A 19,607-nucleotide genomic window follows, 5' to 3' on the forward strand; every position below is an offset into this window, starting at 1 on the left:
CCTCTCAACAACCCTGTTGTCCGATTTTCACAGATGAGGAAGCAGCCTGTGGTGGTTCAGGAATATTTCTGTCTCACAGTTGGCAGATGGGCTCCAGAGTCTGGCCCTTGCCTAGCTCAGAGCTGTCTCAGACTGTTCCCCTTGGACCCAGCCATGCCTTTCGGGGTCAAGAACAGCCAGTGGTTGAGCTCTGGGTACAGGCAGCCCCAGCTTCAAAGCATGGCCACATCCGGATTTTGTTCGCTTACTCTTCCGGTGCCTACCCTAAAGGCTGTTGTGAAGATCAAATGGAGTAATCTATGAGGAGTGAAAGCCCTCTGAGAGCAGGGGATTTATTTTGTTCACCACCTTACCCCAGAGCCTAGAGCAGGCACAATGCTGTTGTTGAGTCAGCAGGAGGCAGCGGTCAGTAAAGAGAATGAATGTGGAGCCATGCGCAGCACCGCATTCTGAATGGTGATTCCCCTCCCTCCCTAGGGGAGCACAGGGTTTGGGGTGGGAGCTCCAAAGTGCTCTCTTCTGAGGAGCCAATTTTTTGTTGGTGACCTTTGGTCATTTGGTGGAAAACGTTTTCTTATAATCTGCATTTTTCATCCAGTATATTTGAAAGCTTCCCTGCTGTCCAGATTGTTTGTATACCTCAGTATAATTTCTTGGCTTCTAAGAAAAACACAGCACTTCATGTTCTATTTTTAGCTTTCAAACCAGTGTGTTGCTGAAGCCATGAATGAAGAACTAACCACTGGTGATGGCTAAGGCTGCCTCAGCTTATTGAGCCAGTCTGGGCTGAGAGTCGTGCAGCTTTCAGGTTGGACGTGGATTGCACGAGGGCAAGGACAGACTGCCTGCATCCTGCTCCATCTCGCTGGTAGCCCATTCAGATACACAGAAGTAGAATAGGGATACCAGCCCCACTGGGAGTAGATTAATAGAATCAAAGGACACTGGACTCATCCTGTGGAAATTTCATCAGGCATCTAATACCTATTGGGCAGTAGGCTAGATGTGGTTTGTTTGATCATTTATTTATTCAACAAATATACATTGAATGCTCACTATGGACCAGGCACTGGGATTGCAAAGATGAATAGGACAGGAAGTTGCCTTCAAGGTGTTGCCAACCTTGTGTCTCTTGGATGTGTCTGCAAGAAATGATTGCAAGGAACTCGAGCATCAGGTTGGGTTGCTCTGTGTAGGTGGGTAGAATGAAAATGCTGCTGTAACTTGAAATCTCTTGAAGTTGTGCTCTAATATAAGTTTATTGCTGTGCAGTTGATTGTGACCTGCAACCAAGAGCTTCACCATAAAATGGAAAATATTTCGAGAATTTAAATTTCTCTTTTTTGCCTGTATTTTCTCCTTTCAGTTCTAACCGTATCCACTTTGGGTGTAAACCAGAATGCCCTTTTCTGTCTATGTCTGTGGAATGACTACACCAAAGATTTCCTTCATTTTTTCCTGAGGCTTTTGAGTTAACCAAGGGAAGAAGATCTGAAGTGGAAAGTGTTTAAAGGGATAGCTATTTAGAGTATACAATTGTTGCTGACTCACTAGACCAGAAATACCAGTTTAGGCATTTTAGAGAGCCCAAAATTATAGAAAATGCTCCAGTCATTTGAGGTAGGGAAAAAAAATGGAGCTAAGTTCCCGCAAAAACAGCCTCTTTTAGACCAGTGAGGTTCTAGGGGGCTGAGGGAAGTTTTGCAGAGTGAGGATATGATCGGTGACACATGGGGAGAGATCTGTCTTCCTCTCTGAGGTTTGTTCCTCCTTGCACCTCCTGTGCTTCTGTTGGGATGGGAAAATGGACAAACGTTTTACACACTCAGTCACTTTAACATGGTCATTTGAAATGTGCACTTAGCTCTCCTAGAATGTTGCCTGGAGAGCCTTGATTTAATTGCTGGGTTTTGGCCAGTGTCTACATAATGTGTCGTCTCCAGTGTGCTGGAGATGAAGCAAGGCAGTGAGAATTGCGCAGTGTCTCCTTGTGGGCAGAGACAGGGGCAGCTGGGGGAGTTTATCAGAGGACTTTGGATAGGCGTGGAAAATCAGCATTTAGGCTGAAAATGTTTTTTTGGCCAGGGGTTTTCTTGGTTGAATTTTAGTGTTTTTATTAGTGCATGTCTCTCTTGGTTCTCTTTGATTTTTGAGGGTGCTTCCGCTCTACGTTTGGCTCTGCTTGTAGTGTAAAAGAAAGTAATCGTAAGGATAGCATTATGGCTTCTCTGCAACATAACCAGAAATGCCCTGTGACTACCCCATCAAACATGTTTATAACGACTCTGAAAGTGACTTTCTAGAGAGAAGGCGTGATGCCCCCTCCTTTCCTTGTTCTCCTCACCTCTTTAGGGTTAATGCCTACTCTTTGGGAAGTTGGCTTATTCTAGGTGTACGCCTCTGATCCAGCCTTCTGAGATCTGCTGCTGGACAGAATTCTTCACCATGGCAGTTTGTTTTTTCTTTGCCATTGCACATGTGGAGCCTTATATTATCGGCTGTTTTCTTTTCCTTTATGTTTTCTCAGTGGGATTATAAAGTCCCTAAGCAAAAGGACACTGTCCTCGCTGTTTCTATTTTTGTCTCTGTTCCCTTCAGCTTTGGCACTGTCTTGTACAACTATCTTGTCCTTGAATATTCCTCCCCAGCCCCTTGAGCAAAAAAGCCTGAGTCATGCCTGCTGGAGATTAAGTGGGGAAAGTGGATTGGGACCTGGGTAGGAAGGAATCTTAAGAATCCTGTCTGGCCTTTTCAAACGATGACCTAGGTCAGAGGTTAAGAGGAACAAGGTGAAAATCACTTGTGTTAATTCCAGAGGGACTGTCAGAGGAGCCAAGACAAAAATGGAAGGTCCCCAAGCCAGTACCTCTGCTTGCCCCCACCTTGTGGATGATGTACCCCATCTATGGGCATCACCCCTCTCTTTGGCTGTTCCCCAGGGTACCCACCTAAGTGCAGTTCAGTTTTATCACCAGCTGCGCCTGGAATTTGAAATTTATTTTCTTAGTTTCTGTGTCAGACTGCCTCACCAAATCTCCCCACACTATTCTAGGTTTGGTAAATTACTCACAGGACCAGCATATAGTCATAATCATGGCTGTAATTTATTACAGCAAAAAGATACAGAATGAAAGCAAAGGGAAAATGCGCATGGGGCAAGGTCTAGAGGAAACCAGGTGCCAGCTTCCCAAGTCCTCTCTCACTGGAGTCACACAGGACACACGTAATTCCTCTAGCAGCACGTGTGAAATGTTGTCAGCCAGGGGCGTTCATTAGAGAACCAGAGCCCAGGGTTTTTACTGGGATTGGTCACATAGGTACTCTCTGCCTGGCAAGTACCAAAATTCCTGGCTCTCAGAAGGAAGGCAGGTGTGAGCGTAAACCACAGTGCACAAACGGTTTAGGTCCAGTGAGCATAGACCCACTTCTAGTGCAAGTTTCCAGACACTCGTTAAGAGCCTTCCTGAAGATAACAGTTTCAGGCCCACCATGTTGCCTTTTCTGCACAGTTTCTAAATTTGCTCCTGCCTTTTCACGTTGAATTTATTGACTTGAAGTTTCAAACCTGTGTCCAGTGACTTGAGGCCCTGGCACAGTGGGCCTAGGTGTGCTGTGACTTAGGGAGAAACCTGGTCTGGACTGACGGGTGTTGTCCTCTCAGGACATTGTTTTACTTTGACCCGCTGCTGCCTGCAGCCTGTGTTTCTGCCAGCGGGGCAGGTTTGCTGCTGCCTCTGTCTTCTTATTAAGACAACTCATCCCATTACTCCCATTGCCCTGCTGTGGTTATCAGACCTTCCGGCCCTGGTCCTGGCAGCGCTTCCTGCTCTTGGTTCCCAGGCAGGCTCTGGGGCGCTGGCGGTGCTGATGCCGCCTACGGACCCCACAGGCTCAGACTTGCAGCCCCGCGTGCAGCTTTCTCGGGGAGAAACCAAGGTGCTGTTGTAGCTAACTTCCAGTGAAAGCCTGTCTTATCATTTTTAGAAGTGTTCCTTGGAAATCTTTCTTTGGGATTTGAACCTCTTCTCCTTTGAGTTTTTGCTCTTCTGTTTCTGTTTCTTTTCCTCTTTGGTTTTCACTTTTGAGTTTTTAGGTGCCTGGTTTTCAAAATCACATCATGGTGATAGTTTAGTCCTACTTTTCACTGTTGTCTCTGGGCAGGCTCATTTTTACTGACCTGCCCCTCCTGCCCACCCTTGGTCCACAGAAGTTCCAAGGCCAGTTGTTCTGTGGGGGTTCTGCACTGAGGGACATCTCAGTTGTGCTGGCATCTTGCATCATTTGTGTTTGTACTAGGTCCTGTGTGTCTTCTTACTTATGACTTGAACTGAGTACAACACCTGTCTGTGGTATGACCTCATGACATATTAAAAAAAAATTATTCACCCACTCCACAGTTTTTGCCAAAGCTGTTGGCAAAGTGTGATGAAGTGGGGATTGACTTCTCACTGATTGTGGCTAAACCAGTCTGGCGCCGTGTGAACTTGGGGCAGCCTCACTGATGTGCCCTCAGGATTCAGTCAGGGCTGGCAAGGGGAAGGGAGGGGAATTGTCCTTCTAAATTGACTGATGGCCAGAGACCTACTGTCATGGGAGTCTTGTTGCTGATTAGCCCTTGGGGACATGAGTCTTTTTGCCACGATTATTAAAGTCTTACCTGTTGTTGATGTAAGGACTGTAGAAGAGGTGCACTGAGGGGTCAAGCTGCACAAGATGTTCCAGCTCTAAGGAAAAAAGATGATTGAGTGGTGGGGGAGGGAAGGGGTAGGTGCTCTGTGAATGGACTGTTGAATCCTTGGAATAGAGTTCATGCAACTGAGGAGCTGAATTTTAAATTTTACTTAATTTCAGTTCATTGAAATAGCCACATGTGGCTAGTGGCTTCTGTGTAGCACAGCACAGGGACATGGTTATGGTGTGGCCTTCAGAAGCGTGATTCTGATCCCAGCTCTGTTGACTACCTGTGTGTGACCATGGGCACATTTCTTAAACTTGTAAGGTTGTTTTGAGAATTTGTTGTTATCCATGTTAGGGGTTTAGAGCAGTAACTGGCAAGAAGTGTGTGTTTAGTTAATGTTGGCTTATTTTTATGTTTACTCAGTATTTTGAGTGGAATTGTGTTAGAGTTCAAGTGGAATATGAAACTCTACTTTTTTTTTTTAATTTTCATGTTTTCTTGCTTTTTTTTTTTGCTCTAGGTTGCTGCAGCAACTGGTCACACAGTAATGTTGGTGGACCAAACGGAGGACATCCTGGCAAAATCTAGAAAGGGAATTGAGGAAAGCCTTAGGAGAGTGGCCAAGAAGAAGTTTGCAGAAAATCCCAAGGTAATTTCTTGTTATCAGTGTCCTCAAGACCAGTCCTCTGACCACTTCACATTTGTTGAGGGAATTCTGACCTTTGCTTGCTTTTTCAGCTTGTTTGTGTAAAACTCATTTCCCCATAACTTAGGCCAGTAGAATAACATAACCACTAAATACTCCTTGGAGACTGATGGCAGAACAGGAGACGTAACTGACCATATTGTTGGGTAGGTTTTGAAGAGAAAGTTTGTGCAGGTAGTGAACTTTCTGTCTGCTGAGAATTTGGAATTGAAGAACACCTATTTTGGTATAGGAAGAGATGGAAGAGAAAGAAACACGAAGATAATTTTTATACTTGCAAGTTAAAAAGAAAATGATAATAGTAAATTTTGTATTTAGAGAGAAGATTTTGATTTCTTAGATAATGTCTTATGCTTATGAATGATGTACTTCCTAAGGGAAATAGGGAGAGTCATTCTCACTTTCCAGCAGCAGGTGAAGAACAAGAATGTGAGGAACTCTTGGGAGGCTGGGAACTCTAGTTTGCTCTCTTTTTCATTGGACCTTTGCAATTAGAAATACTGCAGAAGTCACCCAAGTGAATTTTTGTTTACCTTTGTCACCTTATTAAAGTTGCTTAAGGTTAATTTCCTTGGAGTTTAGCTGGAATTTCTCTCCATACAGGTAGAGAAGAGTGCAGATAGTTTTTGTTGTGTTTTTCACCTCAGGTATCCGCAGTGGTGTGTCTCGTTGCCTCCTAGAATTTTTTTTTATTGTGGTAAAGTACATATAACAAAATTTGCCATTTTAAGCTTTTTTAGTGTACAGTTTGTTAGCATTTACCTTCACAATATTGTTTGACTACCACTATCACCTATTTGCAGAACTTTTTCATCGTCCCAAATAGATCTATACCCACTAAGTAATAACTCCCATCCTCCCCCAGCCCCTGGTGATTTCTATTCTACCTTCTGTCTCTCTGAATTGCCTATTCAGGATACCTCACATAAGTGGAATCATACAATATTTGTCCTTTTTTAGCTGACTTATTTAATTTGATATAATATCTTCAAGGTTCATCCATGTACTTGTAGCATGTGTCAGACTTCATTTCTTTTTATGGCAATATTCCATTGTATGTACCACATTTTGTTTATCCATTCTTCTGTAGGAGAACACTTGGGTTGTTTTTACCTTTTAGCTTTTTTGAATAATTCTTCAATGAGCATTGGGGTACTGTCTGTTCAAGTCCCTCTTTTCATTTCTAGAAGTGGAATCACTGGGTCATATGGCAATCCTATGTTTAGTTTTTTGAGGGACCGCTGAACTGTTTTCCATAATGGCTGCACCATTTTACATTCCTACAAGCAGTGAATGAAGGTTCCAGTTTCTCCACCACCTGGCCAACACTTGTTATTATATTTTTTTCATAATAGCCATCATAGGAGATATGAAGTGGTATCTCACTGTCATTTTGGGACTTGCATTTTCTTAACGTATAGTCACCTTTTAAAATATCAGAAGGGCAGGGGAGGAGGTAATGTTACTCTCTCCCTGAAGAAGTTGAAGCAGTATGACAGCAGATTAAGACCTTCTCCTGTCCTCCATGTCTTTAATGATAGAGGGACCGGATACAGGGCTGCTGTGATGAGGGGTGAGGGAGGTGGGAGTCAGGGACAGGGCGAGCCTGAACCCAGGTAATCTGCACTTTCACTTGTTTACTTTGCAGACTTCTGCAGGTTGTCCCCCTTGGGCCGAGGCTTTTGGTCCCTGAGGGTAAAAAGATGGCATCTGTGTGACCAGTGCAGTAGCCACTAGCTCCAGGTGGCTATTGTGCACTTGACATTTGGCTAGTCCAAATCAAGATGTACTGTGTAAGTGTGAGACAGACACCGGATTTCAAAGACTGAATAGAAAAACAACACAAAGTATCTTGATATTTAAAGATATTGATTATGTGTTGAAATGATAATATCTCAGATATATTGGGGTTAAATGAAATTAATTTTACCTGATTTTTTTTTTTTTTACTTGTTAAAATGCAGCCAGAAGGAAATTTAAAATTACCTCCTAGTCTTGCATTATGTTTCTGTTGAGCAGCTCTTACAATTGTTAATTCCTTGATAATTTTGGATACCTTTGCTGAGTGTGACCATTTGAATCCCCATGGGCAAGTTACATCTTGTAATAAAATGGCAGCTGATGGGGCACTGCCTGTTTCTGCCCTAGCTGAAGTCTATTTGTGGAAACCTGGAGGCACAAATGAGGAAAAGATAGGACCGCAAGCTCTTTGAGAGCAGAGGCTGTGGCTGGTATGTTTTTGAACGACCAGTTGCCGATACATGTTGGGCGATTATTATTTGATGGGTGACTGCCAAGTTCAACTTTCTTACCCTCCTCGATGCCCTTACTCAGCTCTTCCCTGCCTCCTGTTAGAGGGGGATAGTCAGCACCGCCTCTCAGACTCATGGTTGGGGCTGAGCTAAGCTTTTACCCTTTCTGAAAGGTCAAATTCCAGGCTTCATGGAAGCCTGTCATGAAGAGTACACGGCAGTCTGTTCACTAGGGACAGGCAGAGCAGGCCGACACAGGTGTTGTGAACAAGCAACTTAGTAACTGGAGCAGAGCCAGCCAAGAGCTTGGAAGGTTATGACTGACACAGGACAGTGTGTTGACTACCAGCTGGGATTGCTCACGGGCTGATTCTTGCCCTGGTGTCCCAAAGTACGTTGAGATGTCCACTCTAAGCAGAAACGTAGGGAGTTGTATTTCTCAGATTTTTAGGGCACTGTCAAGTTGTGTCTGAGGTGTGTTGGCCAGGTCTCACCCTCCTCTTTCCTCTCACTTTAGCAGCAAATCACACACCATTCTCCAGTGAGCCCAGTGACTGTTCCCTTCTCCTTCCTTCACTGCATTAGGCGGGTGATGAGTTCGTGGAGAAAACCCTGAGCAGCATCTCGACCAGCACGGACGCAGCGTCTGTGGTCCACAGCACAGACCTGGTGGTGGAGGCCATCATGGAGAATCTGAAGGTGAAGAGCGAGCTTTTCAAGAGGCTGGACAAGTTTGCCGCCGAGTACGTAACCCTTGGGAGATCTTGTTGGGTCTGAGGGCTTCCTCCCTGGCGCCCGGTACTAAGACTTCTCTTTTTGTTACCCACAGCTGTTTCCAGAAGAACCAACACTGTTTTCTTTGTTCTCTATCTTCTATTCCAATTTGCTCCCCAAAGCTTGGGCTGCCCTGATCTGGTCCTTGTCCCCAAACAAGGGTAGAATTTCCCATGTAAAACAGAGGGTCCATGCAGGGCCAGACCTTGATCTCTTGCAGCATCTGGGTCATGGACCCTCCCGGGCCAGAGGATGAAGGCACTTGGCCATGTCCTTAAATGTTGCTGAGCAACCTCAGGGCAATTTGATGTGCCCCCTCTTTTGAGTGGAACCAACAGAATGGTGTAGTTGAAGGGAATGCCTCTATCTACACAGTTTCCCAGGGCTCTCTGGCTTTGAGCCTTCAGTGGGTTAAATCAAAACACTCTTGGGAGCGTTTAAGGACCACTGAGTTCTTAACTCGGCTTCTTGGCAGAGGGTGGGAAAGGAGAGCCAGCACCACGTAGGTCAGACACAGGGGCGCCCGGGTTCAGGACCATCTGTGCAGTATTACTAGGCTATGCTCACATGCTACTGTGGATTTATGTGTGGCTCCTGCGATTGAGACACCTGACTGAGTCACTTATGCTCTCCTTGTGGCTTGCTTAGCCACACTTTACCCTTCTTGGTTGGAACTGGAAGTCAGAATATGTTTTATGACAATGGTAATTCTTAGGCAGCCACCAGTGAGCAGTGGCTAAGGAGAGACGCTTGCATACTGGCCTATTAGATTTCAGCCCTCAGAGCTATATGGCCTTGTGGCCAGAGAGGCCCTGCCCTGTCCTTCTGTCACCTGTATGTTACTTTGCTGATCAGCACACTCATATGCTTTACACTGGCATTTAAGGGCTGTGGCACCATCTGACAGAAACAGAAGACTCTCCAGGTAGGGGTGTTGGCTTCCAAGTTAGCAGGAAGCCCTCTAGGATGGAAAAGCACCCACCCCAGGAAAGGGAGTATTATCAAGCAGTTTGGCCTTTATTGAAATGTTGATCATTCTCCCTCGTGACAGTGACAGGTCTGACTGCTTTCTTATGTCAGTGTCGAGTAATGGGAGGACTGTTGGGGGAAAATCAGGCGGCCTGGTGCTGGGCCCTCACCACTTCCCCCTCTGACCCTCTACAGTCATGAACCCTCTCTGGCCTTCAGTTTTATCATCTGTAATTTGAGTTGAGGGGTTAGGGGGAAATAATTGCCAAGACCTTCCTGGTTCCAACTCTACAACTAGTTTCCCTACCTGCGAATTAGGGATAGCGGCACCTAATGCACAGGGTTGTCAGGAAGCTGCTGTAATTCAGCTCACAGTTCCTGAGAGCCTGCTGTATGGCAGACACTATGCTAGGCTCTTTCACCTAAGTTCGTGTCATAAGACAGGTGTGATGTGTGAAAGGGCGCACCGTAGGTGTGACTTTACTTCTGGTCACAGCCACCTGTCTCCACACTCTTACTTTCATTTTAGATTACCACCATTATTTGATGTTTGCTAAATTGTGTAGGTTTTTTTTTTTTTGAGGGGGGTTAGATTTATTTATTTTTTAATGGAGGTACTGGGGATTGAACCTATGACCTCGTGCATGGTAAGCACACCACACTCTACCATTAAGCTATACCCTCCCCAGTTGTGTGTGTGTGTTTTTTAAACAGTTTGACTGAGATACTTTACTGCCAAGTTTTGCAGTTAGATCCTATACTGGGAGATGAAAATATGGTCTAGTGATTTAAGTTCCAGTTGGAAACCCTGATGAAATGATTGCATCCTGTAAGAACGTGACTTCCCTAAGCTGCAGCGTTAGAAGTGCAGATGAAAAGCTTTGCCAAGGCCTCCAGCCTGCCCCAGCTGAGTCCTGGTTCTCCCCTTTTGACAAAGCATGGACTCCCTCCCACTGCAGTCCCCACCACCCGCTCTAGTGTTCACTGGGGGCCTGGGGGCATTGAAATGGACCATCATGCTTGTGCTGCCGATTTTCTGTTGGTACATTTGAGAGGAAAGTAATTTTTTTTGGTACCTGAATGTCAGAAAAGAAAAACAAAAGATGGTCCTAGAGAGTCAAGTGTTTCAAGGAAAATGTGAGAGTGTGCTTTTTGATGGAAGGTAAAGACAGCCGTGTGTGTTTAATACGTATATACGTTGTGTTTGTGTTGAAGGAAGGCAGCGTGAGATGCTGTTAGGGTCAGAGCCAGCCTGACCGACTGGGAGAGGTAGAGGCAGAGCTCTGCTGGGAAGAGACATCTTTCTCCTTCTGGTAAATGTGTGCTGGGAGTGTTCTGGGTTGCAGACACTCAGCACTGGGCCCTGATGTAGTCTTCCATTTGTATCTGCAGGGGTTGGTTCCAAACCTGAGGACGTGCAATCCTCTAATACAGAGTGGGGTAGTATTTGCATATAACCTACACAGATCCTTCTGTATACTTTAAGCCATCTCTAGAGTACTCATGATACCTACTGCAACGTAAATACTATAAATCGCACAGAGATTTCAAGTTTTGCTTTTTAGTACTTTTTGGATTTTTTTCCCCAAATATGTTTGATCCTGGTTGGCAGAACCCACGGATCCTGAGGGCCAACTGTAACTTCACTGATGAAACGTGTTCTCCAGTCAGTGTCCCTTTGTTTGTCCTTTTTGCAGATGAGTTGCCCTTCAGGTGCCCTATAAGAAGGCACCACACTACGAGTATAACCCTCATCTCTGAAGTACCCCCTTTTTAAGCAGGGTGTGGAGCCCCTGCCGGCCCAGCCTTGCGTCACCGTGGCCCTGCGGCTATGGTTGAGGGCGGGTGGCTAGGAAACACTTGCGTCGGCCCACTCCTGGTTACCGCAAGGGTCTCCTTGCCTTCTGTGATGCAGGCTGGCTTACAGTATTTCGTCTAGACCAGAAAGCAAGAAACTTTGAAAACTAGAATTCTAAACCTTAAAAAAGGTCTTTTTTTTTTTTTTTTTTTTTTTAAAGGAGAAGACCCTCTACCTGGCCTTTAAATTGACCAACTTGGAAGCTGTTTGAGAAAAGTTGGTGTTCTTGTGCCGTGAAAGTGAAGTGCTCTCCTGGGCCGAGCACACGAGGGGTCTCCCCTCAGCCTCTGTGCACCCGCCACCCAGCCACAGGGCTCCTTTCACCTCATTCTTCTCCTCTTTCCCAGTGACTAGTTTCTTCTCCCTTCCCTCTTGCCTCTCCTGCGATTCCAGGCAGATTGTAGTATTGCCTTTTGGGTAAGCAGGAACCTCCAGTCTGGTTATAAGGGACCAGTCCCCTTCCTGCGCTGTGACCGGGCCCTCGTGGTTGTAATTGGCGCTGTGCCAGTCTGTGTATATTCATCCTTGAGGGAAGCAGAGAAGTCTCTGATTAAAGATTTGCCTGCCATGCCTTTGGCACCCCACTTTGCTAATGTCTTAAAAAGCAAATTTGGTTAAAGTCAGTATGGATTTTTAAATTAATCATTTACTATTTTATATACACAGGAGAAGATGCTTTTTAAGGAGAGTTTATAAGCAGAATACCTTGAACTACAGTTATCATTATATACACGTATCCTTTCTTCCCCACATCTGCCAGTGTAACCTTTTGGACTTCTTTTGGACTATGTTGATTTTCTTCAATTTTCATTTTTATTCCCATTCAATGGCAAAGTAAAGCTTTTCACTTGAGGGGAAAAGATTGTAGTTCATGTTTCTATCATATGTTTCTCATTGAGGATCCAGGTGTTTCTTCAGTTTTTTGTTTATTTTGAGTGTCTGTGATGCATCCTGTTTTTCCTTAGTCTTTGTTCACTTAGAATTTCATCTTGTGACTGATGTTTTACCTTGTTTTTATCTTGCATACCATGAGAGTTAAATAATACAAGTAGCTAACAGAAATCCTGCTCCCTAAAATTAAAGAAGGATTGGTAAAGACTAAATAGGCTTTTGGAACATTTCAAATTACTTAATTTCAAATTTCAAAATTTAAATGAAACAGGTCACTTGATTTCAGCCTCTTGTGTGAAGTCGTGTCTTTTCCCTGACTTCCTCTAGGGTCAGGATGGCGGATCTGGGCAGTAAGCAGTCACCTCGTGCATTGCACCCGAGGAGTCACGACTGTTTTCAAAGAGGGGACTCATTTCAATCCTCCACCATCTTTCTCTCCACAGACACACAATCTTTGCCAGCAACACTTCCTCTTTGCAGATCACAAGCCTAGCCAATGCCACCACCAGACAGGACCGATTCGCCGGGCTCCATTTCTTCAACCCAGTGCCCTTGATGAAACTTGTGGAGGTCAGTGGGTGTCTGTTGTGCATGTGTGCTTGCTCTGTGAGCTCTCAGTCCTGCTTCTCTGAGTCGCAGCTGCCCTGCCACCGGGAATTGCACTGGGTGGACTTTATTGGGAGGGTGGAGGGTTGTCCTTGTGCTTGTGTTTCTCTGGCCAGAGTGTCCTTTCAGAGCCAAAGGAAGAAACAGTGCCTGATACCCAGGAAGGTCACTGTGCTTTGTTTCCTCGCAGCCCTGTGTTCTGACCGACGATGACTAGGAGGGCTGCTAACTTGTGGAATGTCACTTGTTTGCGCCGTAGCTGATGGGCAGTGCAGAGAGAGGCGTCAGATTGGGAAGGCAGCACTAGAGACCACTGGCTTGATGAGACCACAAAGGGAGAGCCACCTGTGTTCATATTGTCTCATTGAGGTCGGTTTGTTAAGGCTGGATGTGGAATTTTATCAGCCTAGTTTCCCACAGGAATCACTGTGATACCCTGTCCACTGTTACTGTGGTGAATTCAGCCCCAGGTAACAGAGGAGGCACATCTCCCATGTGTTGTGATCAGAGCTTTTAAAGCTCTCCTGGTAGCCTTGAACCTTGTGACCACAAACCCAGGAGGTGGTGGGAAGTGGCCAGGGAGGGCCACCAGTGATCTTGCTTGGGCCTCTTCTGCTTGCTTGCTCATAGAGTTGGGTACGAGGGAGATGGAGTCACTATAGACAGTTTGCACCTGAAATGTGGCAACTTGCCTTTTAAAGGGGGGCTAATTACAGGGTCTGAGGAGCAGCCGCTATTAAAGTGGCATTTGTTCTCAGATTGAGGAGTTATTGCCGTGCAAAGTGTGGGGGATGTGGAGCCAGCACACCTCCAGACTGGCTGGGGCTCCCTGGGAGAGTGTGGGGGATCTTTTTCCCCTCCAGGCCTCTTTCCCCCATCCCCTCATTTCCTCCACCTCCCACAGGAAATAGAAGAAACAGTACTTATCCTTATGCAGGAAAGAGCAAGGAAGTGGAATGGAATTTCCAACATTTCAGGACTGAGGGACTAATTACCTTTTTGGTTACTATATCATGTACATATGGGTTTTGAAAATAAAGACACATTTTATAGGTTAACTTCAAACTTCAATACAGTTTTCAACTGCATTTATCTGATAATGTCCATCTATGTCTTTGGAAGTGTGGCACATTGATTGTTAACAGTTAATGCTTGGCAAATGTTACCATTTCTAGAAAATGTTTTCTAAAAGTGCTCTTCTTTATACAATTTTTATTCTTTAACTTGAGCATTTGTGTCTGTGTCACTGGTGGTAAGCACCAAAGTAATCATGATTTGATGGGCTCCACTTGGGATTGTTCTCATTTATATACACGTATATGTGTATTTTTTCAGGCTCTGTATTAGAACAGAATATCTGTAGTACTTGGTATTTGTTGAATGACTGAATAAATATTCTTCCCTCCTATTAAAAAACCTTTACTGCTGACTCCTTTAAGCCAACAGATGATTTTTAAAACTCTGTAATTAGCAGCCTGTTCCCTAGCTCAGTCTATATGGTTCTGAAGGAGACTTTTACACCACCTTAGGAATAATTCTCAGGTTGCAGTTTGATTTGTGACCCCTGCAGAGCAGTTTCTGGCCCAGCTCATCTGATGCCTTGTCCCCATCCTCCTGGTTCTTTTTTCTGTTTCCACTCACTTACTTCCCTTAGTGCCATAACATTCCACCACTTCCCAAGCTGTGACGACATTAAAACACGAATGATAATGATTCTCTCCATTTACGTAGCACCTTTCATCCTGCACAGACACTAGCTCATTAGGCCCCGCAGCCCTCTTACAAGAGGGAGGACTTGTCAACTATCATCACCTCTGTCTCACAGAAGAGAGGTGAGGCACTGAGAGCTGATTTGACCTGCCTAAGCTCATGTAAAGGGTCTCATGTAGAAGCCAAGCCTGTTTGCTTTAACTCTTGTTGAAGTCCCTTAACTAGCATTTAAATTATAAATCTAGATATTTTAAGTTTAAAGTCACTTGGGTTTCTCTCCACTTGCAGAAGTCTCACTCCTGACAAGGTGAATTCTCTCCTGAGGGCTGGCTGCCAGGTATGCGGCTTGGTGCCAGTTCCTGTGGATCCCAGTGGCCCACTGTGAGCGGGGCAGCACTCGCACTCCTGTGCTGCCCCTCACACAAAAGTCAGGAGGGTGGCCCGGAGCCTGCCCCAGTGCCTGGCAGGCGGCACGCCCCGGCTGGGGGCCCCTGTTAGCTGGAAGTGAAAGCCTTCCTCTGAGATGAGCCTGTCCTGAGGCAAAGGGAGCCGCTGGGCTTTGGGGCACCTGTGTGGGAGAGGGTGGAGTACTGGGGGGAGCACTCGGCTCAGAGTCCACGGGACCCTGCGACTTGGCATATCGCTCAATGTGCCTGGGGGCTCTTCTCATCTATAGACTGAGAGAAGGTGGGACTCCATGCAGAGTACTTTAAGGGCGGTCATTATACTCTGCACGAATAAAAGTCAGCATTTACTGGGCACTTCAGTCCTCCTAGGAGCTGCCCTTAATGCTTTACCTTCTTAATCTGATCCTATTCTCACCTCAGGCCCTTGAGGTAGGTACAGTGATTTCAATGCCATTTCAGTTTTAAGAAATATCCCCAGGGTCACAGAGTTGATCAGTGCTGTGCCAGGATTTGAACCCAGGTCTGTCTCGGTGACAAAGCCTGTAAAGCTCTCCTGCACACGCACATACATGTTTATATTTTAAGCCTTGATTTTGTATATTCTGCTGTAGTCTGCTATCTTAGAGTAGCAGACTTAGATGTAGTGCTTAGAGTAGACATCTTCGTTTCTGGCTTGAGATCCTTCTATTTTAAAACTAAAATTATCTTTGCTTTTGGTCAGTGTTTCCTTGAACTGTTTTATTGATATTGTTTGCTGACTCTCTGGTTATACGTCTTTTCTGCTTTGCATTTCCAGGTCATTAAAACACCAATGACCAGCCAGAAGACATTTGAATCTCTGGTGGACTTCAGCAAAGCCCTGGGAAAGCATCCTGTTTCTTGCAAGGTAGAGTATGGGTAGGTTGCTAAGGGGGTGATTTTCCTTGGAACCTGACTTAGTCCAGGTAGAATTCTTCCATAGTAGAAATGATGTGGGAGATGGGTCACTTTTACTGCAGGCCTGTCTGCAGGCTGTAAAGGGCAAGCTGTGCCTACAGCAGGAAAATCAGACTCCTAAATTTTGCCCAAGGCCAGCAGTGGATAGCCTGACATCCCAATGGAGCCCACAGCTTCAGCTAAATTGAAAACTCAGACTTCCCTCTGGGCCTTGCCTTTTTTCTGTCGGTGAGCAGCTGTGTTTCCATAAATGGTTTTTGTTACCCCATTAGCTTAAGCTTCTGCTGGGCCTCGGGGAGCCAGAAGCCTGTGTGTCAGGCACGGCCTGATGTCCCACGTACCCCAAACAAAACTAGAGCTTCAGTTTTGGAAGGAACACTGCAGGTGGTTAGGGAAATGAGAGACAGAGGCAAAAGCCCATCCGCCCAAGGTAGCGTTAACCAAACTGTTTCTCGGTGGAATGTTGCGTTATGGTTGTTTTGTGTTGTTTTGTTTTTCAGTAAGAAACATGGCTGAATGGAAAGCATGCCTCTAGCCTTTTTCCCTTTAAGATACCAGTGATTGTAAAATTATCCCAGTTGCTATCACCTGCTTTTGTTTTGATTATCTTCAATCTCTCCATTTCCTCTTTAGTTCCCATAAAACTTAGGGACTTGGCTTCTGACTTGGCAGATCTTCCTAAAGGGGCAGTTAGTTTTATCACAAAGTGGCCATTATAAATTTTTATAAATATATGATCTACTTTTTTGACCATAATCTTAAATATCATTGTGGTTCTTCTCATAGCATACTTTTGCTTTCTGAAATATTCTCAAGTTTGAACTCATAGCATTGTGTTAACCTGTGAAAATTCAAATTGTTCAAGAATCATCTGGAAAAGTCACCTGTTGCTGTGGACCCCAGTAGCCAAAGAGAACAGACTTCCATGTGCCAGTTCCCCTGTCCAGAACTGTGGTGTTGTATTAAGGAGTCTCATTTTTTAACACTCAGTTTTTTTTGTTTGTTTAGTTTTGTGGTTTTAAAACATCTGGATTAAAAAAAAAATCACATTAATAAGCAGAGGGTATGATTGCACTTTCTTATCAGCTTGTGCTTTGTTCGTGGCAGCGGGTAGTCATGGGTTAGAAAGGACATCAGTGCGCAGTAAATGAAAAATGAGGTGTGAAATGGAGGTGCAGGAACAAGCAGGGATGGTCTTTGGCAGCAGAGTCATACTAAGACTTCATGAGGAGAGTGTGGTATAGAAAGGTTAAGGCGACTCTGGAGCCAGCCTGCCTGGGTTCAGATCTTGGCTCTGGCATTTATTAGCTATGTTGCTTTGAGCAAGCACTTAACCTCTCTGTGCCTCCGTGTCCTCTACCTCACATAGAGGTAATATTAGTATTTGTCTCACAGGGTTATTATGAGAATAAATGAATTAATGTTTGTAAAACACTTCGAACAACACAGTTCATGGCGTATGATAAGTACAGAGATAAAATATATTTAGTAAATAAATGTGTATGAAAAATGTAAGGTGAACAATTACATAAAATTAAATTGCCCTGTTAAAGGACTGTGTCTCTCTCCATTCCGCCAGCGTTATGAGTGTATCTGTCTCCGCATCCTCAGCAGCACTGGCTGTTATAATGGGGAAAACCTGCTACCAGTAATCTTACTGGCAACATGCTGTTTCATTCTAATGAATATTTCTTTGATTACTAGTGAGTTTAAATATTTTGTGAGTTTCAGCACTTTTTCCTTGTTGAGTTCTATGAACGCTTTTTGTAGATGAAATTGTCTATATAAAAACCCATATATTATAATTGGAGAAAATATTTTTCCTGGACTGCCTTCTGATTTCTAACCTTGTATATGATATGCTTCATATATTTCACTATCCTACCCTATCCCGAATTTCTACAGTAAACTTTTTGAAGTTAGAAAGCATTTTTGCCCTGGTTGTAAACTCAACATTGTTGTAGTAACATAGTCTTGGTTAAACTGATAAAACTCTTTTGTGCATCTCTGTACTCCTGGGAGAGGGGGTAGGGGAGGTTTCACCGTGTCCAGAAGGAGCGGAGGTACAGATCCTGCAGCTCCAGCATGCAGCCAGGTCAGCTGTAGGAGCAGGGCAGGAGGCTGGTCGTCTTTAATTCGGATGTTGATGGAGTGCCTAGTGTGTGTTAGAAATGGACACGAGGCCTGGGGCCAGGGTGAGGAGTTCTGCCTGCAGGAGGATCACCAGGGAATGTTCAAAGAGGAGCCTCCCCTACTTAGTGGAAATCGGCTTCACAACAAAAGAGAGCAGTAGGTAGACTCCAGAGCCCACACCTGGCCTGCAGGAGTGGTGGTTAAGCATTTTAATGAGGTGGGAAATGACGAGAGAGTGTGCAGTACAGGGGTTGTCCAGGGTAGAGGGCCTTGGGTGGTGAGCTGTGAAAGGCCATTAGTCTGTCCAGACCTGCTTGTTTGTTGCGGCACCTGTTCCCAACTCAACCATCCTGTGCCGCTGCCGGAGCGTGAGAAACTCCTGAAGCCAGGAAGTAGTGCCTCTGTGAGGATTGTTACTTTTTCTAGACTCCTGAAAGGGGTGTGGGAAAGGAGAGAAGTGGAGGGCTATATGCACAGCATTTTATGGGTTTCCTGGTTTATCTTCACAACTTGTGAGGTAGAAGTTACTGTACTATTCCCATTTCACAGATGATGAAACTGAGTTTCTGAGTGACACAGAGTCAGAGACTGTTAGAATTTGAGCCCAGATCTGCCTGTCCTCAAAGCTGTGCTCTTTTTAGTGACTCCTCTGCCTTGCTTGATCTGCCTTTATTTTGGGACCCATGCAGTGGAGGGTTCTGGGGTACTAGAGTTGCTGGATAAATTGTCATGTAAGATAGAAGTGAGGCTGTGCTGGTACTTTGAAAATGTAGCGCTAGATAAATGTGGGTAACAACCCAGGGTTAGAAGGAGCGATCTGGTGACTTCACAAAAGATAAAGTTCAGTGAAATTTCACTTGTCTTCTTTTTGTCTCTCTCCTCTGACAGGACACTCCTGGGTTTATTGTCAACCGTCTCCTGGTGCCGTACCTCATGGAAGCAGTCCGGCTGTATGAACGAGGTAGCTGTCCTGAGCCAGGCTGGGAGCAGCAGGTCTCGGCCCTGGCAGGCTCTCTGGGAGTTCTCATGCAGGTCCTGTGAGAAGGGCCAGGCCATGTGGAATAGGGAAGGGGCTTCTGTTTTCTGACTTTGTGAATCAGTCTGACCCTGGGTCGGGTGCCTTTCCACTGAGTTTCCTGGGCCCCTGGATTCCCTGAGGCCCCTGAGCTGACTCTAGGATGCCCCATGACAGTCCCAGTCAGAGCAGTCATGTGGCCAACACAGAGGTATATTCTGGATCTCTGGGTATATCCTCTTGCCTAACTTCCCTACCATACTGCTGGAAAGGTAACTCATGTCTGCTCTGCTTCAAAGACAAACAGATGGAACTGGGTGAAAAGCAAATGTAGTTTTCAGTTACTTCATTCACAAATGCTTGCTCCTGAGAATGTCATCTTTGTTTTTTATTTTCTTTTTATTGAAGTATAGTTGATCTGCAGTGTTGTGTTAGTTTCTGGTGTACAGCATAGTAATTCAGTTATTTATATGTGTGTGTGTGTGTGCGTGTGTATAAAATTCTTTTTTATATTCTTTTTCATTATAGGTTATCACAAGCTATTGAATACAGTTCCCTGTGCTATATATAGTAGGACCTTGTTGTTTATCTATTTTATATAAATAGTAGTGTGTATCTGCTAATCCCAAACTCCTAATTTATCCCCCCACCCCCTTTCCCCTTTGGTGACCA

The 19,607-nt window shown here is 45.0% G+C and overlaps 1 protein-coding gene across 1 annotated transcript in view; it reads left to right on the top strand.

The window, feature by feature from the left end:
- Nucleotides 1-19,607, top strand: part of HADH (hydroxyacyl-CoA dehydrogenase) — a 45,791-nt gene that overhangs the window by 15,191 nt on the left and 10,993 nt on the right. Inside the window, exons 2-6 of the mRNA XM_006184634.3 lie at nt 5,199-5,327; nt 8,222-8,379; nt 12,572-12,698; nt 15,648-15,737; nt 18,809-18,881. Coding sequence (XP_006184696.2) covers nt 5,199-5,327; nt 8,222-8,379; nt 12,572-12,698; nt 15,648-15,737; nt 18,809-18,881 — 577 coding nt within the window. The remainder of the gene's footprint in view (nt 1-5,198; nt 5,328-8,221; nt 8,380-12,571; nt 12,699-15,647; nt 15,738-18,808; nt 18,882-19,607) is intronic.

This window comes from Camelus ferus, chromosome 2, assembly GCF_009834535.1.
Source record: "Camelus ferus isolate YT-003-E chromosome 2, BCGSAC_Cfer_1.0, whole genome shotgun sequence".
Classification (NCBI taxonomy): domain Eukaryota; kingdom Metazoa; phylum Chordata; class Mammalia; order Artiodactyla; family Camelidae; genus Camelus; species Camelus ferus.